Here is a 15,731-nt window from a genome sequence, read left to right as displayed (position 1 = left end):
TCACTGTCTCTCTCTCGTCTAACGTGCTGTTGTGTGTGTGTCTGTGGGCGTGGTCACTGATCATCAGTGATCAGTAGCGCCAGCTGGTTTCAATTGTATGTCTCTATATAAGCTCAGTAACTGGTGTCTCATGTTGTCAGATCGTTGTGGTTTCCCGGTGTTTCCCGTGCCTGTTCCTGTGTTTCCCTGTGCTGTTTTGGATCTTCCTGTCTTCGTCGTGTCTTCCTGGATTACCTGCACTCTTCACAAGATCATCGAGCACTTCACGAGGAATCACCACAGGATTACTGCACCAGCACCAGTTGCCCACCGAGGTCCCTGCGTCACCACACCACCAGCGTTTGTGTCCGCCCACCTGTCCCGCTGTGTTGGCGTTCATCTGTGTGCTGTGTTTCTGACCATCTGTGTGTTTTCAATAAAGAGCGTTGTTGCATATACATCCTGTCTGTCATCCGTTACAGAGGGTCTCCACTTGTTGCTAAAGTGAAAAATGTGTACCGTAATTGCTGCTAATATACAGTATCAAATCATGTTATATCATTTTATAATTGTATTAAAATGTATACCTTTTTAAAAAGAACTGCAACATGTTCAAAATTGAAACCAAAGGAATAAATATAAGCATTCCCCTGACTTACAGCTGCGGTCGCATTATATTTATCTAGAGTCTAGATCATGTACAGTTTAACTTGTGTGGTGACCTGCAATTGTTACCTTAAAGCAATATTTCTGCTCTATTCACCCCCGGCCAGAAACGATCACCTCAGTTTTGTCTTCATTTAAAGACAAAAAGTTTTGAGCAAGCCAAGATTTAACCTCATCTAAGCATAATGAAAGATAAATTAATGAGAATTTAACCATTAAAAAGATAATGCAAGTAATTTTCAAACTAAAGTAATACACTACACAACTGCGTGCAAAATGTAAAATATTGTTAAATACAACTATAACATTGTTTACAAACAAACCCTATAAACACTAAAAGGGCTGTATTATGCAAGCCAGGCCAGTAGTTCACTTTGTAAAAAAAAAAAAAATCGTCAAACACGTAATACTCATGACCATGTGAACACCTGATGATAAGTACACATGTGAACATGTTATATACTTGTGCATGACCAGCCTGATCTCATGAACATGCATCTCTATAGCACGCATTGTTTATCGTGCAATGTTTTACGTGAAAATTAGTTTTTTACATGCATATGATACGCACTTTATTGCGTGTACACACACCCTACAACACTAATCCTAACCAAACATATAATACATATTACATATTACACACCACTACTAAACCTACCCTAAACCCACCCATGCGTATCACATACACGTAAAAACTCATTTCCGCGTATAAATTGCACAATAAACACAATGGGCCCTATTTGAACGATCTGAAACGCAAGTGTCAAAGCGCAAAGCGCAAGTAACTTTGTGGGCGGGTCTCGGCGCTGTTGCTATTTTCCCGGCGGGATAAATGACTTTTGCGCCAGGCGCAAATCTAAAAGGGGTTGGTCTGAAGTCGCTTCATTACTCATAGGTGTGGTTTGGGCGTAACGTGAAATAAACCAATCAGAGCGTCATCTCACATTCCCTTTAAGAGCAGGCGCGCTTGTTCTATAGCGGAGTCCTATTATAACGGCGGATTTGCCAGACGCACACCAGGAGCGGTTCACAGCCGAGGAGACCGACGTTCTCGTCAGGGATGTTGGGGATGGAGAAACACACCCAAATTAACTTCGGTTAAACAGGCGTATGATAATTTGGCTAAATGTGTAAGCTAGATGTATGCTTTTATAATAATCTATCTATCTATCTATCTATCTATCTATCTATCTATCTATCTATCTATCTATCTATCTATCTATCTATCTATCATCTATCTATCTATCTATCATCTATCTATCTATCTATCTATCTATCTATCTATCTATCTATCTACCTATCTATCATCTATCTATCTATCTATCTATCGTAATAATGTATTATTTGCAAAAATGAGAACTGCTGCTTCTGTGTAGATGAGAGAATCAAAGTGTATGTTGTGCACACGCTACACTGATTATGGCCAAGCATGCGCCCTTAAAATAGCATATGAATAACATGCGCAACACGCCACTGACTTTAAACTGTTTTTTTTCGGTCAGTGGCGCAATTGTTTTCTAAACCTGTAAAATAGCATCAGGGAACGTTTGCGCCGGAACACGCCTCCTCTTTGCGCTGAACCGCCCCGGGGAGCGCAAGTGTATTTCTTAGTTAACCGACGTGCGTCTGTGGAGGGAAAAGTCCGCTTTGCGCGGGTGCAAAATAGGAATGAAACATGCGTCGGTGTACAAAGTCAATTGCGCTGGGTGCGAGATAGGGCCCAATGTGTGCTATAGAGAAGCATTTAGTGTGACCGGGTTGGAATGACATACCAATTTCACAAATTCCCGTTTATGTTGTTTACATGCAGATGGTAAAGGCATCATTTTCAAAACCTTGCACTTTAAAACTCGTTTTCAAAAGCTTGCATTGTCAGGCCACCAAAATGGCATTTTCGTTGAAATGAACGGCCAAAACGTTTTCAGTTTTCAGTTGAAAATGATGTCGTGTAAACAGACCCTAAAGCGTGTATTATTTATTGCACTTTAGTTTTGTTAATTGTTCATTTAAGTTGGCCTATTTATTATATATACAGTTATATATACAGTTTTATTCTGGTTTACTGTGTTCACAGAAGCACTGCGGGTGCTTGATGTGACGGTGTGTGAATCCTCATGTTGTGTTGTTTATGCTGCTATTTGCACATGTAAATCTACATTTTTGAGGTATTTGAATCGGTCACAGACTATTATCTATTCTAATTCCATTTAATTCTAATCTAACCTTCAAATCATGTCAGTTAACTGATGATGACTGGTTAACAAGCATCAGCTTTCAGTCAGAAAACAAAATGTTAAATGAACATCCCTACTTCATATATTTCAACTGAACCAACTAAAAATGTTCAGTGCAGCAAGTCTACGTAACATTTTGAGACTGACCTCCAAAATCTTTACAGTGTGTTTGTGATGGCAAGAAATGTACAAAGCAGCCAAACAAGTATCGTTCTATACCATCCAACTGGGGACGCGAAGTTCATTTTAAATTAAGAAAATCATTATTCACTGTATAAAGTATGCTTTACACTATACTAAATATAGGTCACCTGAAATTGTTACCTTAAAGAGCTATTTCTGTTTGATTAATCCCATAAACCCTAAAGGGACTGCATAACCAAGCATAGAAAGCATCTATGAAGAGAGAAAATAAGCTTTAAATAAGAAAAATAATATTATGAATGAAAAAAGGTATAATATATAATATACTATATATATATATAGTTACATAATGAAGGCAGACTTCACTGCCAGTTCACTTCACTGTTCACACACACAGCTCCATTGCAGCCTATGAGAGTCCCCACTTGTATAGGTAGAGATCGTTCATCAACATCCTAGAAACAAAGGAAACAGAAAAAAATGGCATGTCTATTGATTTTATTAGAGTAGAAATTATGTTTTAATTAATAGGCCACAACAGAGAATGAATTTCTTAAAGCAATAACTTTGCTGTAATGTCCACAACATAACGCTTCTGATGTTTTATAGTGCTTTCATTGTAAGTGTTATGATATTCTGTATTATTTGTTGGTATGGAACTGCTACTGAGGTACAGAAGAAATTATTAAGAAAAGTAGTAACAAGTAAATTGTTAGGGACTGCATAACCAAGCATAGAAAGTATCTCTGAAGAGAGAGCGTTAAATAAGAAAAATAATATTATGAATGATAAGAGGATATTCTCGCCTCTGATTTTGAACTGTTGCCGTCGGGCCGTCTATATTTTTTACCCCTTTGTAGATTTAAATGGTTAAATGGTCTTGTATATATATATATACAGTACCAGTCAAAAGTTTGGAAACACTACTATTTTTAATGTTTTTGAAAGAAGTCTCTTATGCTCATCAAGCCTGCAGTTAAAAAAAACAAACAACAAAAAAAAAAACAGTAATATTATGAAATATTATTACAATTTAAAATAATGGTTCTCTTTTTTAATATACTTTAAAATGTAATTTATTTTTGTGATGCAAAGCTGAATTTTCATCAGCAAGTACTCCAGTCTTTGGTGTCTTATGATCCTTCAGAAATCATTCTAATATGATGATTTATGATCAATGTTGGAAACAGTCGTGCTGCTTAATATTTTTTTTATAACCTGAGATACTTTTTTCAGGATTATTTGATGAATAAAAAGTTAAAAAGAACTGTATTTATTTAGAATAGAAATCTTTTGTAACAATATACACTACCGTTCAAAAGTTTGGGAACAATAACTATTTTTTTAAAAAGAAATTAGTACTTTAATTCAACAAGAATGCGTTAAATTGATAAAAGGTGATGGTAACGATTTATATTGTTAGAAATGTTTTTATTTTGAATAAATGCTGTTTTTATGAATAAATGCTGTTAACGTTTTACTCATCAATGAATCCTGAAAAAAGTATTCCAAAAAAATATATTAAACAGCACAACTGTTTCCATCATTGATAATAACTGAGTATCAAATCATCATATTAGAATGATTTCTGAAGGATCATAAGACACCAAAGACTGGAGTACTTGCTGATGAAAATTCAGCTTTGCATCACAAAAATAAATTACATTTTAAAATATATTAAAAAAGAGAACCATTATTTTAAATTGTAATAATATTTCATAATATTACTGTTTTTTTTTAACTGCAGGCTTGATGAGCATAAGAGACTTCTTTCAAAAACATCAAAAACTTTTGACTGGTACTGTATATATATATATAGTTACATAATGAAGGCAGATTTCACTGCCAGTTCACTTCACTGTTCACACACACACACACAGCTCCATTGCAGCCTATGAGAGTCCCCACTTGTATAGGTAGAGATCGTTCAGAGTTTCAGGTCCCCACTTGGCATGTTTTTTTTTTAAATAAAAAAATGCATATTTGAAGTTATATTATGAAAAAGGAGCTTAAAAGAACATTTTGTATGTCATTTTTGTTTCTTCAAAATGACCAGAAACACTAGTCCCCTCTTGGCCAGTGTAGAGCGATAGTCCCCTGTTAGTAATATAGACATGTATGTGTGTGTGTGTATGTGTGAAGTCATCAGCGGTGTATGTGTGTGTGTGTATGTGAAGTCATCAGCAGTGTGTGTGTGTGTGTGTGTGTGTGTGCGTGTGTGTGAGTTTGTTTTCATGACAACTGAGGACATTTTTATGATAACACACCTGCAAATGAGGACACTCGGGAAAATAGGTGATATATGAGGACATTTTGGGTGTCCTCATTTTTCAAATGGCTTTAAAAACATACTAAGCAGTGTTTTTTTTAATGTAAAAATGCAGAATGTTTCCTGTGATGGGTAGGTTTAGGGATAGGGGCAGTGTAGGGGGATAGAATATACAGTTTGTACAGTATAAAAACCATTACGCCTATGGAATGTCCTCACAAATCACATAAACATGGCTGTGTGTGTGTGTGTGTGTGTGTGTGTATGTGAAGTCATCAGCAGTGTGTGTGTGTGTGTGTGTGCGTGTGCGTGTGTGTGTGTACCTGTTTTTCTATCCCGGTGGGGACTTCAACCTGAATGCACACAGACTCATGGGGACTCGTGTCACAGTGGGGACCTAAATAGAGGTCCCCATGGGTAAACAAGCTTATAAATCATACAGAATGAGTTTTTTTGGAAATGTAAAAATGCAGAAAGTTTCCTGTGATGGGTAGGTTTAGGGGTAGGGTTAGTGTAAGGAGATAGAATATACCGTTTGTACAGTATAAAAACCATTAAGTCTATGGAGAGTCCCCACAAAGATAGTAAACCAGACATGTGTGTGTGTGTGTGTGTGTGTGCTGTGACTCGCCTCAGCTAAGATGGCCGTCTTCATATGAGGATCATTCACACTGAGAGCAGATTTCAGCTCCAGTCTCAGGATCTGCCTCTTCATCACAGCCTCCCCTGAACAGAAGCCCAGAGCTCAGCGTTTCACACACACTAACACACAGCTGTCACTACAAACATTCTACAACTGTCAGTTCAAGTGATTCACACTCAAAGATACTGATGCTGTTTCTTAAAATATCTTGTTTCACAGAACAAAGTTAAACCGGTTTGAAACGAGAAAATCTAGCTTTACATACAGTATAGAAACCAGTATAGGTTTTTCTGTTTGATAACTGGACAGATTACCGGTACTGTTCACGTGTCGTTCAAACATTACTGATTTTTTTTTAATTCAATATAATTGGACTATATTTAAGTTTGATAATGTTTTTGATTTAATATTTTGTATTCTTAGGGGATTTTATGGATTGGAATTATATTTATGCAGCAGTTATAATCCATTTATTCACTTTTAAAAGGCATGGAACTGAAAATGAAATTGTAAATCTTGAATCTTTGGATCACAGACTGAAGTTTGGTCTCTTTTTTAAAGATGACTGATTATTGCTGGAGTAAAAAAAAAGTTTATAAACGTGATCTTGGAAAAAAAAGTTATACAATTTTACATTTATTATGAAAAATGTACAAAAATAAAATTTTACATTTTTCTATTAAATATATATTTTCAAAAACACTCTAAAACTGAGAGAAAATCAAAGCCATATAAATATAAACAAGTTGTGTTTCAAATATGATCTTGATATCTCATAAAACGATCTGTCAGTGAGATGTTGTTCGGCTGCAGTTCCAAACGCTTCCACTAGAGGAAACTCGTCTCACACTCGTTTCTGACCGCGAGGAGCACAAGAGTTTAACATTATGTAAATTATTACAAAATTATCCTTTTTTGGTCTGAACTGTCCCTTTAAGACACTTCACTAACAGTTACGCCACGACTCATCATATTAATAATAATTAGTGAGGAAACACTGCGATAGCAGAAAAATGGTTTCAGGTTCCAGCAGAGCTCAGTCTTCCAATATTTGTCCTCCTGCATTGCAACACATTCTCCGAGCAAATCTGGCTGAAACAAATCCCAGTTTCTGAAGGCAGACTCGCTTCTGTCGGACCAGGCGAAAGAGTCTTGGAAAAGGCCGATGTATGCAAACCCTAGTTCGGGAATGAGCCGCTGGATCTGAAGGTTCTCGTCCGGGTTCCTGACGCTGACCAGATCTGTGTGAAACTGCTGCAGTAACTCTGAGCTCCTCTCCATGTGTACAGACGCCTGATAGACACGTCGCGTTTCTTTATTTCCGTTTTGTCGCCGTCAATGGCGTCATATCCGCGTTGTCCCTGGTTTCCGCTCGTGCTGCCATGGTAACCAGAGCTATGTTCCAGAGCCGTCTGATAGTAACCGTGACAGACGTGGACAATGTAGTTCGCAATGTCTATCTGCACGCTGTTGTTGTTTCGTTCAAACATTATGGACCATGGCAAACAGACTTTGGATAAAAAAGGAGAACTAAAATGAGAATCAATATAAGCGCGGTGTTTTCGAGATGCCGAGAGCTCCCATAGACAGTATATAAACGAGAGCTCCACGTCCGAGACTTCGACCGCTTCTACATGTACTTTATTAAACAGGTGAGCACATTTACATAAAACTAATCAATGTTATATAGTTCAACAATGATAAAATGTTAGAATATGATCTGTATGTTATTCTAATGTTGATCTAGCTTACTGCTAATCTCATACAGACAAACTAACACATACATTTCAACACATTCAAATGCAGTTTAGTGTGATAGTGTAATGTTAGACCAAGTGAAACAGCTACAGTTACCTCACAAGTTTAATTTGTCTAATAAACTGACCTGTGAGTAGTAATTCTGCACTTGCGTGTAGTTCGGTAGAATGAAATGTCCTTATTCCTTTCCTAAATGTCCTTATGTCCTTATTCCACACGCGTCGCGTGTGGAGCTGATAGCTGTCTCTTAGCAATCCCGAACTGCTTCATATCACAGTCATGATAAAAGCATCGATATATTCAGTCATCCATAAACATTATTAGATCGGTCGGCTTGACGTTGACGACAAGATCCATAATTCTTAGCAAATGTTGCGTCATCAAACTACGCCTTTGTTATTGTAAAGAGGTTAGCGACCCCTAGTGGCGAAAAATTCCATACTGTATATTGAAATATGTCAGCTAAATGCCAAGGAATCATTTCTCATTTTCATTCGGTTTAACTAAAACAATTGACACATTAAAAATAATTTGTTAAAAAATAATAAAAGTGATAAAAACAACGAAAATTACGAAATGAGATGTGAATGAGGTGAATCAAAGAAACACATGTGAAAACAGAGGCTGAACTTAAGCAAAACAAAGACAAAACAGAACTAAACCCAGACAATAATTATATAATTTTGAATTAGATTTAATTTTAGTTTCAAGAAATTTTGGTTTTGGCATTTAGTACTTCAAGTGGAACTAAACGATAAATGTTGCCTTGGCAATGAGCTAAAATATCATTTTTAATTTTTTTTTAATAGTTAATGATAATAAAAGTTATTTTTCATTTAAAGTTGAATTAATTTAGTTTAATTAGTTTTTTTTTTTTTTTTTTGTCTACATATTTTTATTAAGTTTATGCTTTTAGTTTTAGTTATTTCCGTACTTCAACTTAAATTCTAAGAGCTAAAATAAAATGTTTATTTTTATTTATTTATTTTTATTTCTATTTTATTTTTGTTATGAAAATGTTTATGGTTTTAGTTTTACCACATTTCTTTAAATATTAAACAGGATTGTTTCTCAAATGTTTTGTTTCACAGGGCTGTAAATTATTGTGGCTGTTCTGCTCAGTAAATCAAATCAAATCAAATCAAGTATATTTGTATAGCGCTTTTCACAATACAGATTGTATCAAAGCAGCTTCACAGTATTAAAATAAAATAATACAACAAAGTTTGTTTCTAGTGGAATTTATTGATTGATAGAATAAAATTAAATATCCCCAAAATATCCCCAACTGAGCAAGCCAAAGGCAACAGTGGCAAGGAACCGAAAAAACTCCATCAAGCGGCCTAATGGTGTCCTAAAACTCCATCAGGTGACCTAATGGAGAAAAAAAAAACCTTGGGAGAACCCAGGCTCAGTCGGGGGCCAGTTCTCCTCTGGCATTTATGAACTAGAGGCCGGATTGTAGTTTGAAACTGTGAGATTAACAATATTATATGAATGCCTGGCTGAAAAGATGCGTCTTTAATCTAGTTTTAAACTGGGAGAGTGAGTCCGAGCAACGAACAGTATCAGGAAGGCTATTCCAGAGTTTTGGAGCCAAATGTGAAAATGCTCTCCCTCCTTTGGTGGATCTGGATATCCTAGGTATGACCAAAAGCCTTGAATTTATTGATCTTAAAGAGCGCGATGGATTATAGGGTGATAGAAGATCCGTTAAATAGACTGGAGCTAAGCCGTTTAGGGCTTTATAAGTCAGTAGCAATACCTTGTAATTAATACGGAACTTTATAGGTAACCAATGTAGTGATGATAAAATCGGTGTTATATGATCATATTTTCTTGATCTAGTAAGAACTCTAGCGGCTGCATTTTGGACTAACTGTAGCTTGTTTATTGAGGATGCAGGACAACCGGCTAATAAAGCATTACAGTAATCTAGTCTCGAGGTCATGAATGCATGAACTAACTTTTCTGCATCAGAAACTGATAGCATATTACGTAGCTTAGCAATGTTTCTAAGGTGGAAAAAGGCTGTTTTTGTAACATACGAAATATGATTTTCAAAAGACAGGTTACAATCGAGTATAACACCCAGGTCTTTTACTGTAGAGGATAAAGTAACAGGACATCCTACGATGTCAAAGTTGTATTGTGAGAGGTTCTGTGGGCGGTTTTTTGAACCGATAAGTATTACCTCTGTCTTGTCTGGATTTAATAATAGAAAATTACGCGTCAATCTTTTATATCTTTAACACACTCCGTCAATTTGGATAATTTAGCGTTTTCATCCGGCCGTGATGAAATATATATTTGAGTGTCATCAGCATAACAATGGAAACTAATTCCATGTTTCCTTATAATATTTCCAAGTGGCAGCATATATATTGAGAATAATAGAGGGCCCAACACAGATCCCTGCGGCACTCCATAGTTTACTGGAGTTATGATCGATTTTTCTCCATTTAAATAGACAAAATGGTAGCGGTCTGATAAGTATGATCTAAACCAGCTTAATGCTTGTCCTTGAACACCAGTATAATTTTGTAGTCGATCTAAGAGTATTGTGTGATCTATAGTATCGAACGCAGCACTTAGATCAAGTAAAACTAGTATTGAGATACAGCCTTGGTCAGAAGCTAAAAGTAAATCATTTGTGATTTTAACGAGCGCAGTTTCAGTGCTATGATGCGGCCTGAATCCTGACTGAAACTTTTCATAGATATCATTTTCTTGCAAGAAAGAGCCCAGTTGAGCGGACACAACTTTTTCTAGTATTTTAGACATAAAAGGTAGATTTGAAATGGGTCTATAATTTGCTAGATTATGCGGGTCTAATTGTGGTTTCTTAATGAGAGGTTTTATCACTGCCAGTTTAAATGTTCTTGGAACATGACCTAAAGATAAAGAGTTAATAATATTGAGGAGAGGCTCTTCCACTACAGGTAACACTTCTTTCAGTAGTTGGTATAGGATCTAATAAACATGTTGTTGTTTTAGATGAAGTGATAAGTTTATTTAACTCTTTTTGTTCTATAGTTGTAAAGCACTGTAATTGTTCTTGCGGGGGGAAAATTGAGGCTGAATTATAAGGTGCGATTGAGGATTGAACGTTTACAATTGTGGTTCTGATGTTTTCTATTTTCTCAGTGAAGAAGTTCATGAAATCATTACTACTAAACTGTAACGGGATATTTTGTTCGGGTGACGTCTGTTTATTTGTTAGTCTAGCCACGGTGTTAAATAAAAACCTAGGATTGTTTTGGTTGTTTTCTATTAGTTTGCGGAGATGCTCAGCCCTGGCCGCTTTTAGGGCCTTTTTATAACGTGACATACTGTCTTTCCACGCGATTCTAAAGACCTCTAAATTAGTTTGTTTCCATTTACGCTCTAAATTACGGGTTTCTCTCTTTAGAACATGCGTAGTATTATTGTACCATGGTGCTTTAATTTTCTCTGTGACCTTTTTTAATCTAACAGGTGCAACAACATCCAATGTTTTAGAGAGAATGGTGCTCATAGTGCTAGTTAGTTCTTCTAGTTCATCTGTTTGTTTGGGTTCAGGCAGCAGCTGAGACAGATCAGACAAGCAACTCGAGAAATTATCTATGGTGGATGGAAGGATTGTTCTGCCTGGTCGAAAACGCGGCGCCGCATGACATATTACAGCAGTACGTAATATGCAAGTTACCAAGTAATGGTCAGTGACATCATCACTTTGTGGAATGATATCTATATCGGTTGGATCGGTTCCATATGATATAATTAAATCGAGTGTGTGATTAAGACGATGAGTTGGTCCGGTGACGTTTTGTTTGACCCCAAAGGAATTTAATAAATCTATAAACGCAGCCCCTAACGCATCATTTGGATTATCTACGTGTATGTTAAAATCTCCAACAATTAATGCTTTATCTACATTGACCAATAGATCTGAGAGAAAATCTGCAAACTCTTTTAGGAAATCAGCATAAGGCCCAGGCGGTCTATATACGGTAGCCAAGGCTAGAGATAATATGGATTTTTTTCTAACATCTAAGAGCGTAACATTTAGTACAAGTATTTCAAACGAAATAAACTTATAACCCGTTTTCTGAGTAACATTGAGAATATCTCTATAGACCGCTGCAACACCGCCGCCACGACCAATCAGACGGGGTTCGTGCTTATAGGAGTATCCTGATGGAGTAGACTCATTTAGACCGAAATAATCATTAGGTTTAAGCCAAGTTTCAGTAAGGCAAAGGACATCGAAGCTATTATCCGTGACTATTTCATTTACAATAACTGCCTTAGGTGTGAGTGATCTAATGTTTAGAAGACCTAGCTTTAGAAATTGTTTTTGTTTACTAATAGCAACATTTTCTGGTTTAATAACAATTCGATTTTTTCTAGATCCTGCAGTAGATTTATTATTTGATCTCACTAAACGAGGAATAGACACAGTTTCTATGCAATGTTCTACACTATTTATATCAGTTAATTTGGTGCAGCAGAGACTATGATTTGAACTTTTGGTTACTAGTCAAAAGGTATTTAACATTTTGGAGATGTTATCTGACAGAAGATCCGATCCGAATCTGCTTGGGTGTAAGCCATCGGCACGGTAAAGCCTAGGACGCTCCCAAAACAGATTCCAATTATTTACAAAGAGCAGTTTCTGCTCATTGCACCATGACATTAACCATTCATTTAGCGCGAATAATCTACTAAACTTTTCATGACCTAGTCGGTACGTGGGAAGCGGTCCTGACACAATGATCGTTATATCAGGCGATGTGCTGCGTACCGTATCGATCAGATTCCTGAAGTCTTTCTTCAGAACCTCCGTCTGGCGCAGCCTGATGTCGGCCCCTCCCGCGTGCAGGACCACAGTTCCGACGCGCTCGTTCAGAATCTCGGGAACGTGAGCAGCGATTTCAGAAACACGAGCACCAGGAAAGCAGTGACTATGCACCTTACTTTTATTTAACGTAGCTTGTACGTGTCGAACGATGGAATCACCGATGATCACAGCATCGCGTTCTGTTTCGTGAAGAGGGGAGAAGCGGTTTTGTGTGGATATCTCGAAAACCGGGAGGGTCGGAGAGAGTTTTCTTGGTCTAGACCTGACTCGCGTCTTCCGCTGCGGAAATATCCAGGCTTCGTGGTGGCATGTTGGAGCCGGCGTAAACGAGACCATGGCTGATCGCGGCCTCGACGCTCGTGACCGATGCTGAGTAACGCACGGAGTAGACGAGGTCGGAGTCAGCGGGTTAGTAACGTTGATCACTGATTTGTGTGCATCGGCGCGTGATGTTTCAAGAGCTAACCGCCGGTCTATCAGCTCGGCTTTTCTCACTAAAAGGTCGTGGATCTGTTTCTCAACAGCTTCCAGCTCAGACTGCAACGCGTGTAGCTCAAATGTGTCCTCACCTGCACCAAAAGGTAGACTACTTACATCTGATATATTCGCCATTTTAACAGATGGACAGTAAGTTAAGTTAGCAACGACGCTACCAGTGATGCTATCAATATTAATACTAATTTATGACTGAAGTCTTGGATATAATCCGTCTTTTTAGTGGTACAGGTGTAGAGTAGACGCACGATAGGCGAAAAAAATTTTTGTTTGTAAGTGAGTGTGGAGAAGACGCGTTCAGCCGTGATCCACAGGAGTAACCTATAAGAGTATCCGACGTTGGATCACTAATAGGCTTGAGACGCGTCTGCTCAACAGTCCGCGTTGTAACTATGAGGTGAGGAAAAATAGAAAATGTTCGTTGTAAGTGAGTTTAAAGAGAAATCAAGAATTATAAATCAATCGATGGAGCTCCAAAGACAACAACGCGTTCAGACGCGACGCATGCGCATTCGAAACAGGAAGACTCCAACATGAAACAGAATCGTGATCCTGCCTGGAAACAATCCTGATATAATATTCTGCCATATTTACTCACCATCATAACAAATGAAGTTGAAGATATCGAGGCAGTTGGTGTTCTCGAACTCTCCTCTGTACGTCATGATGACGCAGTCTTGATCGAGATTGACGTCGGGCTCGAAAGCTGCCCAGTTCCTGTATTCGGTCTCGGTGTCTCTGTAAAAGCGTGTGTCAGCCAGAGCCCAGTGCCAGAGAAGAGCCTTGGTTTCCCTCAGCCCGATCCACGCGCCCGTATGAGTGACCTGTGCGGTCTGAAGTGTCCTCAGATCATCCGAGTTTTCAATAGTGACCAGGTCTGTGTAGGTCTCTTTACAGTACAGCTCCGCTTCAGAGAACGTTTTCGACTCCGACACGAAGTAGTAGACGTTCACAGACTGCTGATAGGCTGGTGAGGTGGAAAAGCCTAGAAAAAAGTGCCATAAAGTAATCGATAAAGGATAAAAAATCAAATTGACTGCAACCGATATGAAAATTTTGGCTGATACCGATAACCGATACATTGGCCGATAAATCTAAATCCAAATATGGCGCAAGTCGACTTGCGTACGGTCGTCTGGCGGAAGCTAGTTATTTTAGATTATTAAGTTATAAATATGGGTATTTTTCTTACAAAAACACATTTGCTTCGCTTCAAAAGGCCTTTATTAACCCCCAGAGCCTGTGGAGTATTTTTATCATGGATTGATGCACTTTTTTTGGGCTTCAAGTTTTCTCAAGCCATTCACTGCCTGTCACATTCACCGCCTTCTTCCTTGTCTGTGTCTGCACTACACTTCCCAGAATCCTCCATCATCACCTTCACCTGCACATCGTCATCATCATCCTCATCACCTGTGTTCACCCATCATCATCACCATCACCTGTTGTCATGTCATTATCACCTCGGTATTTAAGTTCCCCTTCTCACTCATGTCTTGGTCGGTTATTGTTTGTGTACTAGCACACTGTTTTGAGTTTGTTTGGATTTTGCCTATGGAAATAAATATTGAGTATTTTGTATCTTCGCTTGACCTTCGTCTTCTTTTTCAACCCGCTGACGTTACACTGCCATTATAGAGCTTGGAGGAGCCAGGACATTATTCAATATAACTCCGCTCACAGGCGCTAGGGGGAAGCGAGACGGCCACCATTCAACCCGAAAAAAGTCATATAACCATTCCAATGACTCCGAAGCTGTTCAGTTAAGGTAAATTAAGCTAAAAAAAGAAAACTGCATAGTTCCCTTTTAAGGAACTGGATTCTATAATTCTGTCTTATGTTTGGATTCATAAGACCCACCGGATTTCTAAAAGTCATCTACAAAAATCCAAGTCTGCAGGTGTTCTGGGTATGCAGTATTTAAACATTAATATTGGGCTGCCAGTATTAGGGCTTTTTCTTTTCCATTTTCTTGCGAGTGCGTCAAGATTACTCTCTGGTGCTGTGAGACTCCGCCCTCATACTGTTCTGATTGGCTGACTCCGCCCACACATTGTTCTGATTGTCTGACTCCGCCCACACACTGTTCTGATTGTCTGACTCCGCCCACATACGGTTAGTGCGTGGATGAGGAGGAGGGAGGGTTGAGCTAGCCTCTGTTTTGTTTGATAATACTTCGAACGTCAACAAGAAGTGACGTCACCCAACATCGCTTAGAGCAGCTTTAATGTCTGGACTTTAGTCAGGCATTTTTGACTGGTACTCAAAGGTTTACAATAAGCCTCTTCTACCCGATGCTGAACTCGCCATCTTCGGCCTATCACAGCGCTCCGCTTGCCTTTCAGGAGCATTGCAGCAGTCCCTCATGATGGGTCGTGGCTAAGAGACTTGTGCTTAAAGGAACCGTATGTAGGATTGTGGCCAAAACTGGTACTGCAATCACTTTAAAAATACTGTAGAGCGGTGTATCTCCTCCCCCTACCCCCTGACTCGAGGTTGCCAGATAAGCTGCAGGATTCAGCAGAAACGTAGGCTGCTTCAATGAGCTTCCAATGGCAAGTGACGACGAGACGTACACAGAAAGTTTTTTTCTGTTAATTATGTTTATGCTATAGATATTAAGTAATTAATAAGTAGTAATTAATAGTAATTAAGTAATTATATATTTAAAAAAATGTACTAATTGCCATTAGTTAAATA

General features: G+C 38.2%; 1 protein-coding gene across 1 annotated transcript; it reads right to left on the bottom strand.

Moving 5' to 3' along the window:
- Nucleotides 1–3,385: 3,385 nt before the first annotated feature.
- LOC311078934 (uncharacterized protein) lies at nt 3,386–15,398 on the bottom strand (the record flags this gene model as incomplete). The annotated part of the gene is made up of 6 exons (XM_084107985.1): nt 3,386–3,478; nt 5,924–6,018; nt 6,934–7,176; nt 13,630–14,067; nt 14,355–14,444; nt 15,323–15,398. 6 exons carry the CDS (start codon nt 15,396–15,398, stop codon nt 3,386–3,388), a joined length of 1,035 nt encoding a protein of 344 aa, XP_083964111.1.
- Between the last annotated feature and the right edge of the window lie 333 nt (nt 15,399–15,731).

This window comes from Abramis brama (genome assembly GCF_963993115.1).
Source record: "Abramis brama genome assembly, chromosome: 3".
Classification (NCBI taxonomy): domain Eukaryota; kingdom Metazoa; phylum Chordata; class Actinopteri; order Cypriniformes; family Leuciscidae; genus Abramis; species Abramis brama.
The sequence above is the reverse complement of the archived record's forward strand: the minus strand, read 5'-3'. Positions and strand labels throughout refer to the sequence as shown.